Source organism: Lutjanus erythropterus, chromosome 7, assembly GCF_056507025.1.
Source record: "Lutjanus erythropterus isolate fLutEry1 chromosome 7, fLutEry1.hap2, whole genome shotgun sequence".
Taxonomy (NCBI): domain Eukaryota; kingdom Metazoa; phylum Chordata; class Actinopteri; order Lutjaniformes; family Lutjanidae; genus Lutjanus; species Lutjanus erythropterus.
The window spans coordinates 27,705,492-27,724,605 of record NC_139323.1 but is presented as its reverse complement, the minus strand read 5'-3'; the positions used below and the strand labels follow the sequence as shown (position 1 = coordinate 27,724,605).

Sequence of the window (19,114 nt, the reverse complement as noted above, 5' to 3'; positions counted from 1 at the left end):
AAAGTCTCAGTGCTGTCCACAATCAACCAGAAACGTGAGACATGACACGGTGTTAGATTTAGTTCAGCAATGTGCAAATGGAAATTCTTGCATGAGTGGGTCAACATGACTTAATGGGTGTTTTCTTGCAGTAACTTTGCAAGAAATGAATGATAATGAAAAGTTTTTTATCATTTCATAATCCCTGTATTCCTCAAAAAAACTTTGAGGTGTCAATTTGGGTGTCAGAAATGTTTTGAAAGTAATACAAAAGTGCTATGTTAAGTAATATTTCAGTCATTTTGTTTTAATTTTATGTTAATCAGTGCCAACATTTATATGGATTTTTGCAAATTTATGTTGCCATGTGTACAAATAGCCTACACTAATACCTATGCTACCAACTTATATTTTTTGAGATAATTTATTCCAATCAATAATTATAATAATAATAAATAATTATTTGGGTGCTTGAAATTTGAATAGTTGCAAGTGAAAATATTAAATTATTCACTCTCAGTTTATATATAAATTCATTTACTCAACATTTCTTTTTCTTTTTTTTGTTTCTAAAACTAAAAATTACTAGTTTTTGTTTTGTTTTTAAGAAGAAACATCAAGACACACATCTAAACCACCAGTTGGCTCTCTTATGACTTTATAGGTTATGTAGGACACTTTGAGTATTAAACATGTCAGATTTTCTGTTGTAATTTATGTGAGGTTCACTCCTTTTCCCCAAAAAATGCTTGCACTGAAGAGGCATTTTTAATATCATATTTAGGTGATTTTTTAAAACGTTCCCTTCATACTGGTCCTTAAGACTTTTTTTTTTTCATTCAGAAAATACTGAGGACACATAATCTGTGGAGTTTATGTTGACTCACACTTTTTTTTGGATGAAATGCCTGGACTACTTTTTAAGAGTTGTGCTATTACATACACAGGCGTGAGAAAACAAGTGAGTGTCCCTTTAATTTGAACCAAGCCCTGTGGGGATTCAGCCGAGAATCAGCCTGTGGAATGCGTCGTTTGTATGCCAGAGATTGTTCCCAGTGAGAGTAGGACACAAAACTGGACAAAACCAAGAATGTGGGATACTTGTTGCTATTGATCTCAATGGCAGAACTGATTTATCCACCTAACGGGCAGACTACATTTCCTTCTGGATGCAGCTGATTGAGATAAACCCGGGTCTTGTTGTTGAACGGTAAGAGGCAGCTACAGTAGCGATGGTCTCAAGCGGGATCAGGTGGATAACTCCCGTTGTTTCCCTCAATGGACTTCTCGGGCATCCTGACCGCTAGCATGGCAGCTAGATGCTAACCATAGCCAAACAACTGCACTTTTCCTCTGTGGGCTTGCTGTTATGTTGGGTTTCAGGTAGTGTATTAACACTGAGAACCCAATTCTTAAGTTTTTTTTGATATTCAGTTTAACACAAAGTGGCCCAAATTAAAAACAGCCACTCTTAACGTATAGCTCGCTAACTAGTAGCCACTTAATGCTAGCGCGTTAGCCTGCCTGCAACCGCTTCTATTTGAAAAACAAGGTTAGTTGGGTAAGCAGTTAGCTTTAATTAGCTTAAAGTGATAGTTTATGTAAACGAGCAGACAGTCACATCAACGCCATTTTTCTTCGTGTCTTAAGGTTGCACCACTGCCCTTCAGTTTCACTTAATGTGTCTTTTTTTTGTCTTTGCTGCAAGCTGCAGACTTTGAAGCTCAACAGGTGATTGTTAGCTACGATTGTGTCTACAAGGGAACCCTAAATTTGTTAAACTCTCGCGGGATTTGTGCGCGTTGGTTCTTAATTGTGCAGGTTGTGTAAGCACTAATCGTGTATAGCAATGCGACAACGATGTTATTAATATATGAGTAAGTATGTGGACAGAAAGCACTTGGCTGGGGCAGTGGAAGATCATGGTTTTCGTCAAAATAATCACTCTCGCGAGATCTTTCACGGGTCTGGAGTTTCCTGCTAGACACGAACGTTAGCTAGTTTTAGCATCCGAGATAACTTCTGTTATTTACCCTAAGTCAGCTGTTAAAATATACCACCCTCCTCAGATATTGCGTCTAGTATGAAGGAGGTTAGTACAAATAGCACTTTTTACATTTAAATAGTGATCTGACGAAGCTAGTCTCCAGTTGCCTGCGTATAACTGTCTCCTGTATTTCATCCTGTGCTCCCACCCCGTTATAGTTGGCTCCAAGACTAAAGCAGCTAACTGGCTCGGTATTATGAAACGCCATAATCCGCGATGTGTTAAATGATGTTATTCTTGAGTGTCAAATTCTTGGTCTCCTTACTCCTCTACCTCGGACTGAGCTTTCTCTGTGACTGGGTCACATGGTGCTAATTGTGCTTGGCAGGTCTGCCGGTGCATAACAGCCCACTCCACTGACTCTGGGTCTCACCCATCTCACCCTGTTAGCACACCACTTCTCCATGCATCACTGATTTGCCTTCCAGCATGCCTGGTTCTCTGGGTGTCTGCCTTTTACTAGATTTGAGGTCTATCTGCCTCCACGTCCTCTCTCAGTAGATTTTCACCTCTAAATTGTTGTTATCATCAGCTTTTCATGGAACCTTTTAGCTTGATCAGTCAGATGATGGACATAAATCTCATAAAAAAGGGGCTAAACAGCAAATGAGAAGCTGAGTGAGTATAATAACTTATCTTGAGACTATGTTTGAATTTCACTTGAAAGTAGAGCTGCAATTATAAGTTGATGGAAAGAAAATGAGTCGCCAACTGTTGATTAATTGTTCCAGTCATTTTTCAAGCAAAAATGTCAAATATTTGCTGGTTTCAGCTCCTTAAATGTAAGACTTTGCTGCTTTTCTTTGTAATTTATGATAGCAACTGAAGAGTCTGTAGGTTTTGGACTGTTTGTTGGACAAAAAAAAGCAATGTGAAGACATCACTTTGGGCATCACTCAAACAAATTAAGTGATTATGAAATAGTTGGACATTCATTTAATAGCTGACAACTAATTGTTTAACAATTACTCATTGCAGCTCTGCAATGCAGCAGTCATAAATAAAATTTAAAAAAATAACTATGTAATATCAAGGTAGATATTGTCACAGTCATGTGTGATGGTGAGATTTTTTTTGTTGAGATATTTGTTATATAGTTACATCCACACATTTTACAGATGAAATGGTTACTCAGGAAAATAACAGATTAATTGATAATGAAAATAACTGCAAGTTACAGCCCTGCTTCAAAGTATACAGCATTTATTTAGACCTAGATACAGGATATTTCTGCCTTAACTTTGCCTCTTCTTCTAGTGCTATTTGTATGCTACTGGTCTTTCATGGTGATCATGACCCTCCTCCTTTTTGGGTGAGAAATGTGACCAGTGGAAATGTTTCGCTTCACTGAGTAAACAGCTCCCCGAGCCCCAGTACCTCCTTTTTCACTAGATGATGTCATGGGTTAGCTGGCTGCTTCAGAGTTTGCTCCAAGTGTTGATGTTTTTGTCACTGTCGTCTCAGAGAATGAAGAGTAACCTGTTACCCACACATACATGCATAGGAAGCAGATGATGTCAGTTTTTGGCTGCTGTGCAAGAAAGTAATATCATAAATGCAACTGTTATGACCTCTTTTCCTTCCACTTGGTCTGTGCAACTATTTTTGATACCTGGGTTTTTCTAAGAACTTCGTAGAGAGGCAGGGGGGATATAGGCTATGTGGTTTTAACTTAGGTTTAATCTCTGCCAAGAATAGTGCAAGGAAACCACTGAAAAATGTTTTGCCTGACCTACATATCGAATACTCCCCCAAGTTAGTTTCACCTCAGATAGTGGCATGACAATGTCTAAAGTTACTCTGTGTAGGATTACTATGTTTAGCTTAGCAAACAATTGGGCCACCACTAAAAACAGATGCTATCACCCATAGAAATAATCTACTAATGTCCAAGTCTCTTCAAGTTTAATTTTTTTTTAATAAACTAAATCAAACCAGCATCTAAAAATCTGTGCTATGCTTTACAGGGACAGATGTTAATGTTTTTAAGCACTGGCCCAACAGGCCACCATGTACCTGCATTTAGTGGCCAAAGCACAATTTTGGTGGCCCATATGTAAAATTGTGTGAAAACAATACAGAAAAGACGATTTTACACAACACAACCTTCCTTAACTGTGACTCTTGTGTCGTTGTTGTTGTTGCTGAAACCTTTCCCATGAATTGGGATGATCTGTGTCCTAAAGACATTTTGTCAGATGGAAAATAAGCTAGACTTCTTGGCTAGTTGGAAAAAAACTGGTGGCAGCATTACGTCCTTAGCTGTATCATATTCTAGACATTTAAACTCCTGTTTCCACTCACTCCTAAATTTTTGTTACTATGTTTCTGGTTCTTCTGTAAGGGTTGCATCAGCAGTTTGAGTAGGATTAGTAAACTCATACTAAAGTGGCCCCAACATATTGGTAGCCAGCCAGTGACTGTTTCTGTGGAATGTTGAACTAAAATGCGCAAAGGAAACATGATGTTTGTGGGACTTTAACGTTGTATTGGCAAAGGCTTGCAGTATGGGGATAAAACTCGATAGCCACAGGAGGCTGCATACATGGAATATTTGGTGGTCACGGGCCATTGTACCATGGTTAATGTTGAACCCTTTTATAGGATCTGTATATTCAAGTCTCATTATTTTTAATGAACTAAGTCAAAACCAGCACCTGAAAATATTTGCCACACTTTACAAGGGTCAGCTCTAATGTTTTTAAGCACTGATCCAACCCTTGAGGAAACTTTATAATACCAGTAATATAAAGTATGGACAGTTTCTAGTTAAATGTGATGAAAGTTGAAAAAACACCAGCCTTGGAAACTAGAATTTCACCCACGCCGTTTTGAATTTGACTGTTAGCAGGCTATATGATAAAACAACTTCCAAGTGTCCTGTTGAGTTAATGTTTCCCTGGAAGAAACCACCCTTCGTTATCAGGAGCAGTGCTGTCTCGTCTCATAAGATAACATGAGGAAACACATTCTTGCTTTAGAGTAAGAGTAGTAACACAGGTGGTTTTAAACTTGTTTTGATCTTTTATGTTTATCTGTCTATTGGTTAGTTTCTTTTTTTGCCACTCAGGGCAAACCAAAGAAATACTGCTTGTCTATCGCTTTGTCGATCACCGTGGTGACTAAGGCCTCTTTCGCAAGTCAAATTCATTGAGTGACTCACTGAAATGTGTGCTGTACACTACAAGTGTGCTTCTTGTGTTACCAGTCAGCAGATTCTGGGTGTGGTGGTGGTTTTGATGGTAGCTCAATGTCCCATGGATCAGCTGCAAACCACGATGCTGCTGACGTGACTGAGTGACTGGAACTTATCACATAACTCAAGAGTGGCAGAGCTGGATGACACTCACTAAATACATCCACCTGATGATGCCCTCATGTCGTTGATCTGTTAATTGTTGTGACTAATTTTCTGCTGCAGCATTTTTACTTAAGCTGTAAGGATTAGTTGATTAATCAATTAGTTTTCACTTAAATTACCAACTATTTAGATAATTTATTAATTGTTTTGAGTATTTTTTTAAAGAAAAAAGTCCAAATTCTCTGATTTAAGTTTTTCAAACATAACTATGTTCAGTTTCTTTACTCCTCTGTGACAATGAACTGAATATCTTTGGATTTTGGACAAAACAAGACTTTTGAAGATATCACCTTGGGCTTTTATAGACGGTGATGAACATTTTTCGTCATTTTCTGACATTTTTTGGACCAAACAACTAACTGATTAATTCACAATGCCCTAATTTTCACCATACATGTATTTTACATTGTGCTGATGGTCTGTACTGTAGCTGCAACAAGTCATTGCTGAGAAGCTCTTTGATATCAGCAAACAGAAAACACTGTTCTTGCTTATCGTAGGATAATTTTTGACTTTCATTAAGCAAAAAAAAAAAAAATCCTTTAAATGCAGTTTGAGAGTACATTCACTTCTACTACACATTACTCAGTTCCTCAGTGATGACTTGACTGATGTTATTCCACTGACATGGCTTTTTATTCCATCTTGATCTGCTTACCCACCAGGTTGTGGTATCTTTCTCTGTTCATCGCAGTGCTTCTCCCAGCCTTGCGCAGTCAGGGTGTTGGGGCTTTGTTGAAGGTGGACTATTGCTTGACTGACTTTATTAGACATTGAAGCCTTGATGTGCTTTTTGGCTTTTGTCTGAAAGAGCCAGCCTGGCAGAGAAACTGGGATTTTGCATATTAGTTGGAGCAAGGTGGAAAATTATGGGTCTGGCTGCTTGACTGCTGATGAGTTTATTGGCTTACTGAGCTCTGCGCCCATTAAAACTCCTCTAAAGGTAACAAAAACCAATCTTTTCTCCAGCCTCAAAACCGAGAGAAATCTGATGAGGACAATCTGATCTGATGCAATAATTTCCGAAAAAGTTGTTGTTTGTGTTCGATGTTTTGGGCAAACTGTGCACTGCTCTGTGTCTACATTGGGATGCAGGGGGCTTGCACTCGTCCAGAATAAAATGTAACCGTTCAGTGCTGCTGGATCCAAGTCAAAGAGGGACACATAGCAGCACTGCTGGTGAAGATTATTCAGAAGCCAGTTTCTGTTTTCTTTTCCTTCAGCCCAGCCAGCAATTGTTCATTTATTACCAGAGAGGGAGACTGTGGGGGTAGGTCAGAGATTATGAATGAAGTGGAATAATAAAGTAAAAGTGGTCAGTGCTGGATCTAAAATCTAAAAAGGCAAGACACTAACACTCTGAAGGACTTACATAGTTATCTGTATGCACCTATTTTTAATTCATCCTCATTTCATCCATGCATAAATAATTATCTTTCACTGCTTCAGGCTTTTACTGCGCAGGAAGAATGGTTTCTGTCATTGTCTCCATTGTATCAGCACACAGAAGGGGAATAAGCATAGAGGCTTTTACATTAGGCTGTACAGCAGTTAGTGGAAGTTGCTAGCATGGCTCATGTTTAAACTGTGCTGTTCACAGGAGAGCTACCTTTGTCAACAAGCTAAGCAACCATGTTCACTTTGTTACCTGCTATAAACAGAAGTTACTGGTCAAGTTTGGGTTAGTTTTCCTGCAGAAATGGCAAAATGCATGTTACAGAAAATAAATAATAACTGGTAAAGTGAAAATAACGAAAACTAGAATGAAAATAAGATGAAGATAAAAATTGAGAATAGGGCTGGGTATTGTTTAAAAAAAGTTCAATACCATTATCAGTATCAGTACCCTTTAAGTGATACTGATATCAATAGAGTACTTCATTTGATATCCTTTGTTTGTACTTCATACAATATCCATCATTTCTGAAATAGTCCTTATACATTTTATGCATTTATTTTTATCACACACCACAAGTGTGCAGTATAGTCATACTTCACAGCATTTTAGTGGCAGATACACAATACTTGGCTTCATCACACCACAGACTGTATGGGTCTGTGGTAGTGGGCCAATCACAGGTTGTATTATATAGAAGAACGCTTGCGGCGATTGGCTATGAGCAGAACCGAACCCTAATTATACTTTTAATTATACTTATTATAATTAAAAATAAATCTGAGCACAATAACACCAGTGAATTGCCAGCAACAGCAATGGCTGGATGAATTATGTTTTTGAGTTGTCTGCCTGTTCCATTCTTGTACACACAGTATCTCAGTAATGCCTGAATTTCTTCAAATTTAGTACGAACATCCATTTGGACTAAAAGATCAGCTGACTGGAAATGGACGGTCAGAGGTCAAGGTCATTGTGACCTCATAAAACATGTTTTTGGTCATAAATCAAGAATTCACATGTTAATAATAGAAACTGAAGACAAATTTTCTCACTCTCAAAAAATACTATATATTTTATTGAGTTCATTTGAAGTCTTTGCTAGTTAGCTGAGTCTGAACAGACATGTATGTTAACTTGACTGGTTGGCTGAGGCATACAACCCCATGGTGGTAATTGTAGTTCAGATTCTAATCTCTTACTTTTTCTTTCTTTTTTGACGGTGATGTTTTCCAGTATTGAATGACCTATTTGGTTCAGTCATCTGATGCTTTGGCCTCTGCTTTTCACTAATTACTTTGTTAGATCAGTCTGATCAGCCTCTATACAGAGAAGTGCCTCTCTCTTTAGAGTGCATATGCATCTCTGCACTTGTATCCATCTGTATATGTTTTGCATGAGAGGCCATGTGCTTCTGCTCCACGTCAGTCTGGTTTTACCTGGCTGGGTTGGGATCAGACTTTGCATAATGATGATTTAATTTGTTTGGCCAGCCTAGTTCTTCAGGAAAGCCTTCTGTTGCTTACCTTATACAGTATGTAGGCAGGCTGAAAGATTGAATTGTTGTCTTTTTCTGGTGTTTTGTCTTTCCAGTAATTAAGAAGACCACGGAGGAGAGAGAACTGTTTTTCCAAAACAACTCTGATTTGTATCTGTGTTGAATATCAGAGATGAAATCGGTTGTTCCATCTAACCCTGAGCAGGAGCTTTGTTTTTCCTTTCAGGGGAAAATTGGACAAAAGAACAAACCTGTTACTGAGAAAAAGGGAGTTTCTGACCTGCCTGCAGTTTGATTCTGTCCTGAATGTGTAAATAAACAAAAGTCACAGCTACCGCTGCACTAGTCTCATGGAGCCAGGAGTGATTCGTTCACTTTGTGATGAGAATACTTGACTGAAAACAAATCCTTGACATTGTGATTATTGACAGCGGCAGCTGAAAAAAGCTCTGCCTGCAGGCGTTTGTTTTAGCACCACTGAAATGCTTTGTTTGAATCATAGCCTGCAGGGGCTGCTGGATTCGTTTTGAAATTTCAAACTTGGTTTATTGTATCGTAGTTCCCATCCATATTCAATCCAAGAAAAAAAGAGACACCAGTATTGCCTCTGTATACTGTGTATTTTACTGTGTATCTAATGCAACACTGACTCTGTCTTCCTGTCCTGCTGTTTTTCAGATTGTGCTGTGAACGTTCACAAGAGCTGCAAGTCTCTGCTGGGTGAGTGCACCAGCAGCAAGAATAAGGTAAACACTACACTGGAGCATAGAAAGACATGGACTAAGGCTACAGGGAAGTCACCCTAGTAATGTACCTTAGTCCACAAAGCTGTGGTAGACTGTTTATTTTTGGTGTTACTAGGCAAAGTTATCATACTTAACCTTTCAGTGTACCGACTTCAAGTGGTCTGAGAGAAAACTAGATTTTTTTAGGCTGCCTTGGCTCTGTTTTCTGTTTTAGAAAATCTAGTCTGTGCAGGTGACTTTGGCCAATCACAGTAGGAGATTCCGAGAAAGATTGAGTGTCATTCCCAGGTCATCAGATACTGACGCTGTGGGTTGTTGGTTAGACCAAGCCCTTATTTTTGTTGTTGTAGCACCACAGCAACACTGAATGCCTGTGTCGTGATCAGACATGATGCTTGTTAATATACTGAAAGAAGTGGAATTTGGTTGTATTACAGAATGTCGTTTTTACCACACTGGAAATTTTTACCACGTCAGATACGGTTGCATATTAAAATAATAACAAGAACAGAAAGTAATTTTCTCACAATGAAAAACAGTTTCCTCAAAACTTATGACAAACTGCTAAAAATGAGCCAACAATAAAAGGAAAGCTGGACATGTATGACAAAATATGGACACCTTTTGTAAACTTTGTCGATAACCTGTAAGTAAATGTTGATGAAGTCTTCTGCTATTGTGTGATATACAGTGAATTCTTGGTATCTGGGGGTAGAATTGCTTGGGGAGTAAAAATTTGTAATATTTGTATATATGTATATTTAATTTAATTTTTTACTTTAGCTACACTCGTTATGCTTTGTCTTGTTTGTCTTGTCCTGTCCTGTCTGAGAGTATCCCAAAGCATTTGAAACAGCTGAACCGTATTTTGAAAGAGACGATTAAATTCAGTAGGCTAAACAGTAAATCTGTCTGATTCATTACTTTAAATTATTTATGTAATAAATAAATGAATAGAAATCTGCATGAGAAATAAAGACAAAGGGGGAAAAGTCATATGCTTATAGTCAAGTATAGTGATCATATAGTCATATATCCACTGAATCAACAAACACTTCCTGCACCTGCGACCACAGTTCTTGTTTTCTCCACGTAGTTCGTGCTTTATGGTCTGTAGTTACATTTTTGACGAGGTGCATACATTAGCTATAGGGGAAAACATGCAGCAACAAAGTCTCCACATGTAGGTGCTGCAGCACCTCAAAGGTGAGAGAGTTTTGGCAATGAAAGCCGTGCGTTCATTCAGGACAGGGCAGTTAAGACAACTCGACTGAAGATTACGTGCCTCTGTCCACTCTTATGAATCTGCCTGAGATGGCTTGTTAGTCAAACCATGTGAGCAGACTAGTCCTGCAAGGAAAGTACAGTAAGAGCGTGCAATTTTTAGGCATTTTGTAATCTGTCACTCAGCTGATGAAAGGTTTGAGAGAATGGTCTTGAAAAAAACTCTCTTTCTTAATTTTCTCCACACAGAGAGATTCTCTTCCGAGGATTGGCTCATCGGGATCTCCTAACTTTGGTAAGCAGAAAGTGCACCTTTTGAAAATCCCATTGATTGCGGTATCAGAAGAAGTATCAGCTGCATTGTAGTGTGCAGTTTTCTGTCTGCTGTTGTCTAAAACATCCTCACTGATGTAAATGATCCTGCTGCATTACTACAAAAACACTGAATATTGTGCACCGTTTCATCATTATTTAGACTGAGCTGAATAAAGGTGAGGATTTTTCTCCTCAGAGGACAATATTTTATTTAAAAAACAAACTATTATTAACAATCTTAATAATACTGAATAAATAAACAGACACATATAAATAGCGACTTTTTCTTAAAATACTGCTGGTTCTGTAGTGTTGGCTTTTGTTGACTTTGACTAGTGTTGACTTTTTTTATTGAAACTTTTAGTGCATTTTGGCCTTAATGTTAAATTGAGCAAGTCAATATTCTCATCTGTGCCTGATTGACTTGGTTTGCCATGTTATTATTTGAGCATATTTTTTATGCCTAATGCAGTGCCTTTGAGGGTTTCTGCACAATATTTGTCATTGTTTTTGGTTAATGTATTTGATTTAATAAAGTTACATTTGAATTAGGCTTTAAACACTTGAAAAATATCCCTTTAAGCTACATTTTAAACAAATAAAAAAATAAATTTGCAGTTAATCGCGATTAAGTACAGACAGTCATGCATTTAATCACGATTAAATATTTTAGTCTATTGACAGCACTAAAAAAATCTTATGCTCTCAATGTTGAGCCAAATATTTCCCTATGGTATCGAATCAAATTTTTCAAGGTATTAGAAATTACCATGACAACACTAGTCCCCATGTGTCAAATTAAAAAGCTGGTTGCCTCTCTGGTGGCTTGCAGAGGATTAAAGAGATGATCCCCTCTGACATCTGAAGATAATATCATGCTATTTCTTTCTCTCACTGTGTGGTAGGGCCGCATGATATGTTAAAAAAAAAATCATATTGCGTTTATTTTGACATATTTTGATTTTGATATGATTCATGATTAGTGGGAATGATCATTTTTGGATCACAGTTTCATGATTCATCATGATTATGTGACATTTTCTGGCCTCTGTACCAAACAAAAATGTTTTCTTCTTGAGAAGAAGATTTGTAGCCCAGAGCAATTCTTTAGCACTACAGTACTTATGATGCTGTTTTGTTATACATTTTCCTTTTCTTAATAAATTGCAGCCTCTGTGATTTGGATACTGCACTTCACTACATTGTAATTTCAATAAAATTCCCATTAATTTTGCTCTCGTACAGTATGAGAGTGTGTAAGTGGTTCTGGATCTTTCTGGTGTATGTGTGTGTCTACCTACACACTGAGTGTAGACAGGGAGATTGGCCTCCAACAGGCTGTTAGCAAAGGTGGTGATTAGCCATTGTTAAGAACAGGTAGGTGATTTACCTCTGGTTCAATTCTTGCTCAAACCCAGGATAGATTTAAACTATTTCAGATTGTGTCTTATGATCTTCTCCATAAAAAGTTAGATTAAAGGGGATTTGGCTTGTTGAATTTATAAGCTTTCATTTGTTATTATCAAGTGATCCATCCCAGGAAACTTCAGGAACCAATAAGTGCTAATTATAACATTCAGCAGCGTTGCATGTGATAGAACGCTCAGGGGACATGAGTGGCTGCAGCAGCAGCTTAAGTTAATCTCCTGTAGCAGTTGTTATTGTCCTGAACAGCTGGAGTCCTGTCGGCCACACCTGATTTTTCCTCATGTCCTGCTCTGGCCAATCAGTAGCGTGTGTAGGGGGTCAGGAAGACAGCGACTGGTGAGAGGAAAAGTGAGGAATCAGAAGGTGTGGGGAATATAAAAGGGGGAACATCTTTCTAGAAGTTGCTAGAAGAGATCGGACGTGAAGGATCTTGGCGGGTTGCATATAAAAGTCAGGCTTTGTGCTGCCGCTCTTCCACGCCTCCTTTACACCGGTGAAGACGCATCGCTTATTACTTTTTCAATAATAGCCACTGATACTGCGACAGAGACTATTGAACCTTACCTTTGAGTTTGGATTATTATATGTCTGCCACTCGTTCTACTTTGAGACATTCACAATGGAGCTAGCTTTTACTAAAGGCACTACCCGAACCACAGCAGCCCTCAAAGGCAGCTCAAGGATTACTAAACCATCCTCTTCCTCTTCCCCATCCTCTTCTGCCTCATCATGGGGTCTGTCTGGACGTGTTGGTGTTAGGGTGTTGATGCACCGCAACCTGATTACCTGCCGAGTCTTCCGATCCCTGTCTCGATCTTGGCTGAAAAAATACTGGCATCGGCGCAAACAAGAGCTAAACAACCACCCACCCTCCTCCTCTTGTCCACCTCGCTGTTCATCTTCTCCTTTTTCCCTGTCCTCCCCTCCTTTCTCCTCACGTTCCTCCTCCGTGTCCTCTCATTTCCTCAGTTCACTCGTCTCTCATCTCTCCTCCCCAGCCCTAAAGGACCGGGACAGAGAGCGGGAGCAGTTGGGCCCAGCCTCATCACAGGCCCTGGATGGCCACCCAGGCTTTTCCAGCACCCCAGGCATGACCATTAGTGCGTGGGGAACCAGCACTCAGTCGACTGCCACCCATACCACCAGCTCCGCCACAGCCCCTGCCTCCAGCCTTGGCCACAACCTCCGTCACCACAACAGCTCAGGGTAAGCATCTCTGCCTTGCAAGTTAGACTTTTCAGTCCTCCATTGAAGGCCTTTTTTGGGGTGTTAAGTTGTTTAAAGTACTTGAATTTTAATGTAGTGTTTTCAAGGTTCGAAAAGTGCTTGGATGTTGGAAGTGCTTTAAACTGCTTGAAACTGTTAATTGTACTTTGTTCATAATAAATCACTCTCTGATTGAGTAGTTTTCTTTTTAGATAACAAAATAAAGTCAGAGAAAGGCCTAATTGCTTTTGCCTTTGGCACAAAGTGAAGATAGCTCCACTCGAGCTTTGCTTGCCACTCTGCACGTGTGGCTACACTTGGTGCGATGTGTCTTTTTGATGTGTGCCCTGTGATGGAAAAGTGAGTTGGAGGCTAACATGCATGAAAATGAATTTAAAAAAAAAGTGAAAGGGTTTTGTTGAAACTGAAGTTTTTTTTTTATTGGCTCAGCCAAATCTGATGCCAAATCTACCTACAGACAAGTGACACATTTTGAAACATGAAACTTTGTAATGTTTCCTTTAATTTGTCACCCACCCCAAATATTCAAGGACATTTATTATCATTAAACACAGGGTTGTATAATGAAAATAGAGTTGTTGTTGTTCCTTCATAATGCACACAAACTACAATGCAGATGATTAATTAAATTAAGTATGGAACAGGGTGAAAATATGACACAAAATAAATGCATACGTACATGCGTACACCCAGGGAATAATTCTGTAGTGCATTCTGAAGAATGCTATTTCAAAACATTTTTTGTTGTTTGTAGTGCAGTAACATTTGATTTAATGTGATGAAGAAATGACATGGGGCCTAATCATTTTGATCATATATGAATATGCCATTTACCACAGCTGTAAGGTGCTGGAAAAGCTTTAAAATGCTTGAAAAGTGCTTGAATATGACTTTGACCAAAGGTGTAGGAACCTGTTTTTTTGCACAGGAGTTTTTTCTTTTCATTTTTCGCTTTCTTTGTAACTAGTTCTGCTCCTGAATGACCACAAAAATAAGTTCTCTTGCTCTCAAATCTATAATTATGTAGATGTTTACAGGACCGGCTGTATGTTAATGTTGGATATTTTTAGATTCTTTGCTGCTGAAATACTATTTTTCTCTGTGCCATTGTAAGGTGTGTATTTATAGTTGACATATCAAGGCAAGCTGTCTTCTCTAATACAACAGCCGTTTGAAACTGAGTCTAGACAGTTCTCAGAAGTGGACTATTTTTCCACTAAGAACACTGTGTAGGGAGATGGGAAGGCAGTGGGTGAGGGAGAGAGAGTCAAAGGCATAGGGAAGGCGTTTATTAGCAGAAGACAGGGAGTCAGTAGGAAAGAGAAATGTAGCTGGGTTTCTCTTTTGTGTGTAATTTTATGTCATTTTTTTTGTGGACCTGTAAATGCACTCCTTGGCTTGTGAGTTTATTTAGGCTACCACCAGCTAGTGGGATTAAGTTGTATCAGTGTTAGCATGTATGCCACCTTAGACCTGTGGTTGTCGTCCCTCAGATCCCTCCCTGGGGAGATGGATGAGACAGATGCTCTCCGCTCCAAACGCTGCAACGAAGACGCCATTTCCCTTGCTCCCTCCACCACAGAGTCCATCATAGTCGAAGGTGAGTTGACTGACTGCGGTGGGATTGAACTTGAAACCCAACAGTTCCACTTTTGGTTGAAGTTGTTATGTGTTTTTTTATATAACTACCTTTTCTCAGCCTGTTACGTCCTCTAAGATCTATGCGAGTGCAGAGTGATAGTTTGTCTTAAGGGAGTTTTCTTAAATCCAGGGAGGAGAGAGTGTGGAGAGTGTTTTGTGGAGTCAGGGGTGACCTCACCCTTTCTCATTAAGCTGTAGTGTGTGGGAGAGACACACAGGCTAACTGGCTACCATCTTGCCAAATACAAATTGCTATTACACCATCTTTGTCTCCCAGCTTCCCTGTTCCAGGGTTTATTGTTTTACCAGACATACACGCTGTCATGTCGATTCTTATTTTGCATCCCTGGTGCTTTATAGTATGCTGCTGATGAAATGGCAAAAAAACTAATGTGACAATGTCCGAATGACCAGTGTGATTTTTTTTTTGTTTTGCTTTAGGCACTATAATGATATCATTACAAAATCTCAGCCACAAACACCTTTTTAAAGGGATAGTCAGACTATTCGAAATGAGGATGTATGAGATTGTTGACGATTGTCAGTTACTGAGAGTAGATGGTGATTGACATGCCCCCAGTTTGGAGAAGCAGAGAGGAGAACCAGAATGGAAGCTAAGCAATGTGCACTGGTGGGCAGGGTAAGCAACAAAGCATATTTTAGTAACTTTAAAAAGGGCCCATCTAAAAAAAAAAAAAAATCAATATCAGTTTAAGTGTACGTTATGTTTAGAATATTTTTACTGATTTACTTTGCCACCAGACATTCTTTTCCAACGAGAAACCACTGTGGTATAAGCCAAATACTGGTCTCTCTCACTCAACCAGACTCCTTTGGCAAACTCAGTAATTTTACCTCACAGAACACAGTTGAACTCCTGCTACCTTGATCTGTTAGTTTGTTTGTATTATTGTGTGACTTTAATGAATCTGAACTAACCTTTTAAAACGCCAGTCACACAACAACACTTACTTACAGATTGAGGCAGTGGTAGACCAGCAAGGGGTAAAAATGACTGATTTTGCCAATGAGGAGAGAACATTATTTTATGATAGCACTTTTACTTTGGAAAAGACTGTCTGATGGTGAGGTAAAGCTGGGAAACTATTCTAAATATACTGTACACATTAAATGATATTAATTTTTTATTTTTGTTTAGTAATTTTTTTACGATGGGCCTTGTTTTAAGCAGCTAAAATATGGTTTGCTGCTGACCCTGTCCACAGCAGTCCATTGCTTAGCTTCCTATACCGGTGCTCCTACTGCTTCAAGGGGCATGATGAGTACCTCATACAGGATTCAAAAAATATTAACTATCCCTTTAAGGAAGTCCCTACAGTTGAAAGTATTATCTGCTGATATATTGTAATGTAATACAATTATAGAGTGCAGGGTCAGCTACAAATCAGCATATCTTGAGCTGAATATTGGTCAACAATTACAGTTTTTTTCCCCATTTATTAGGATCCTCATCCTCATTGGAGTCCAACCTTGTTCTTTTACCACCTCAGAGTGTAATCTTGCTTATTTATGCACTCAGTGGGATCTTTTGTAATGTATTTTGCTCTCAAGACTGGATGACAGTTTATTTCATCTGTGCACTGTAGTGTGGGCTGATTTTTTTTTTCTTTTTCTTACATAGGTTGGTGGGAAAAGCCTTTATTTTTTATTTTAAAAAGAAGTATGGGATTAACAAAGAATGTATTAACAAGTTGTGTTGTTGAGTCAAGATTACTTACAGTGGTTCATATTGTCTTGTCACTCCATGCATCATTTTCAGCCCTGCCAAAACACAAAAGGATGAGACATTAAGTCAGCAGTGAAACATTCTTAAAGTTGGATAAGTTTATGGTGACCTTTTCTAAGGTAATCAACTCTTGAAAATGATTGTTCATCACCTAAGATGAAGAAAATTCTGTGAAAGTCATCTGAGGACTTGAGTTACCTTTTGTCCTTCAGTGGAAGCAAAAGCACAATCCAGATTGAATTCTCCCAGGGCTGCTGTTCTGCTGACCTTTACCTTTGACCTTCTTTTGGAAACACTGACCTAAACATGTTGGCACCATGTTTATCCAATTTCCTGCCATATCAGGAGTCAACATAAAACATTTTTCTGGTTTGTATTTTAACACTGTGATGTGCCATAGTTTTCAATGTCTCTGTTGCTCTTCTCAGACGCTCACTATGCAGCAGTGCGGGCTGATCTGGAGTCTGATGCTCAGGACCTGGAGGCAGAGTCATGGAGTTTGGCAGTCGACCAACAGTACGTTAAGAAGCACTCGAAAGAAACTGTGAAGAGACAGGATGTGATATACGGTAAGTGTGATTTCTTCATTATGTTCCATTTAAATTTTAGAACTATTATCAGGAACAATTTCAGTCATGTGTATCATGTACCAGGAAAAAATAAGAGGTTATTGAGGATTTAGATGGCATGAATCACCTGTTGTGAGCCAGTCCATCGTATTAGAATGCATTATACATCTTTGGGTTTACATGGCTTATCATAATCATTTAACTTTATGTCATTTTCCAGAGCTGATGCAGACGGAGATGCACCATGTCCGAACGCTGAAGATAATGCTGCATGTGTACGTCCGGGAGTTGAAGGAGAACCTCCAGATGGACCCAGGCAGGCTGGACTGTCTCTTCCCCCGCTTGGAAAGCCTCCTCGAGCTTCACACACATTTCCTGTCTCGTCTCAAAGAGCGGCAGCGAGAAAACCTCGTTCCACCCAATGACAGGAACTACACTGTCAACAGAGTGGCAGACATTCTGATAGCACAGGTAGAGAGGAGATACAGAGGAGCATGTCCAACAAGAGCATGCATGCATACAAATGCCCAGCATTGATTTTTAAATACTTCACATAATAGAGATGCGCATGAACAAAGTGATGCATAAATTTTGTGTAAACATCATAGCACATGTGCCACAGTTACAGTATAGACCAGCAAACAAACACAGAGCCAAGTGGGTGACAGAGGTGATGGTTTTCTTTTTTGTTCTCCAGTTCTCAGGTGAAATCGGTGAGCGCATGAAGGACTGCTATGGAGATTTCTGCAGTCACCACACTGAGGCTGTCAGCTACTACAAAGAACAGCTGCAAAACAACAAAAAGTTCCAAAACATCATTCGGGTATGCCACATAGCAATCTTCTGATTTTTGTTATCAGATTTACATCTGCAGTGCAGTCTATGACTTCCACTTGCAGTCCGACAAATTAATAGTAATGTCTTTTTTCCTCAGAAAATCAACAACCTGTCCATTGTGCGGAGGTTAGGAGTGACTGAGTGTATTCTGTTGGTGACACAGCGCATTACCAAGTACCCAGTGCTAGTGGAGCGCATTCTGCACAACACTGAAGGTCCAGTATTTCACATGCATCTGCTAAACATCACAATGACTGTAAAGAAAGTGCAGCCATTTATTTAGTGAGGAATAATTTCACTCATTACAGCTTTATTTTGCTGTTTCTCTAAAGTATCAAATGTTTTTTACTGTCTCTAGGTGGTACAGAGGAGCATGAGGATCTGACACAGTCGCTGGGTCTGATTAAAGACACCATCGTTCAGGTTGACACGCTGGTTAATCTCCACGAGAAAAGCTCACGACTCCGAGACATACACAACAAAATGGAGCCAAAGGCACTGGGAAAAATCAAAGATGGCCGAGTGTTTCGCAGGGAGGACCTGGCACAGGGAAGGAGACGGCTGCTGCATGAGGGCACAGTCAACTGGAAAGCTGCTTCTGGCAGGCTCAAAGGTATGAAAAACAGGATATAAACTTATATGTGTCTTGTCTATTATCATCTACCTTCTTTCCAGCTTGCAGGCTTAAGTCTCAGGATGTCGTGTGTTATTTTTGTCCTTCCAGATATTCTGGCAGTGCTCCTGTCAGATGTGCTGCTCTTGCTACAAGAGAAGGATCAGAGATATGTATTTGCTACAGTGGTGAGTGATTAAAGTCATTTTTCCTGTCAGACACTAACAAAGAAAAATTATTTAGGGTTTATTTGATAGGGACAGATACAAGCAGGGACAAACTTAAAACAGCTATCCGGTGCAAGTGTCACAGTTTTATTGTGGATGTTAATTTGCAACGTCCGTCCCTGGATTGGCTTTTATGAAAATAAGAGATTGAAACGGTGAGGTGAAACAAAGATAAACTGTGTACAACAGGATATTATAAAGCTAATTAAAAGCTGAGTACAGCAAGACACCATAAAGTACAAAGTTGAAGACATTACAT

At 39.2% G+C, this 19,114-nt stretch overlaps 1 protein-coding gene across 1 annotated transcript in view; it reads left to right on the top strand.

Moving 5' to 3' along the window:
- Positions 1-19,114, top strand: part of arhgef18b (rho/rac guanine nucleotide exchange factor (GEF) 18b) — a 55,960-nt gene that overhangs the window by 17,290 nt on the left and 19,556 nt on the right. The window contains exons 11-20 of the mRNA XM_084723432.1: positions 8,960-9,027; positions 10,501-10,546; positions 12,993-13,200; positions 14,715-14,821; positions 17,038-17,178; positions 17,399-17,649; positions 17,876-18,001; positions 18,113-18,230; positions 18,374-18,628; positions 18,740-18,816. Coding sequence (XP_084579558.1) covers positions 8,960-9,027; positions 10,501-10,546; positions 12,993-13,200; positions 14,715-14,821; positions 17,038-17,178; positions 17,399-17,649; positions 17,876-18,001; positions 18,113-18,230; positions 18,374-18,628; positions 18,740-18,816 — 1,397 coding nt within the window. The remainder of the gene's footprint in view (positions 1-8,959; positions 9,028-10,500; positions 10,547-12,992; positions 13,201-14,714; positions 14,822-17,037; positions 17,179-17,398; positions 17,650-17,875; positions 18,002-18,112; positions 18,231-18,373; positions 18,629-18,739; positions 18,817-19,114) is intronic.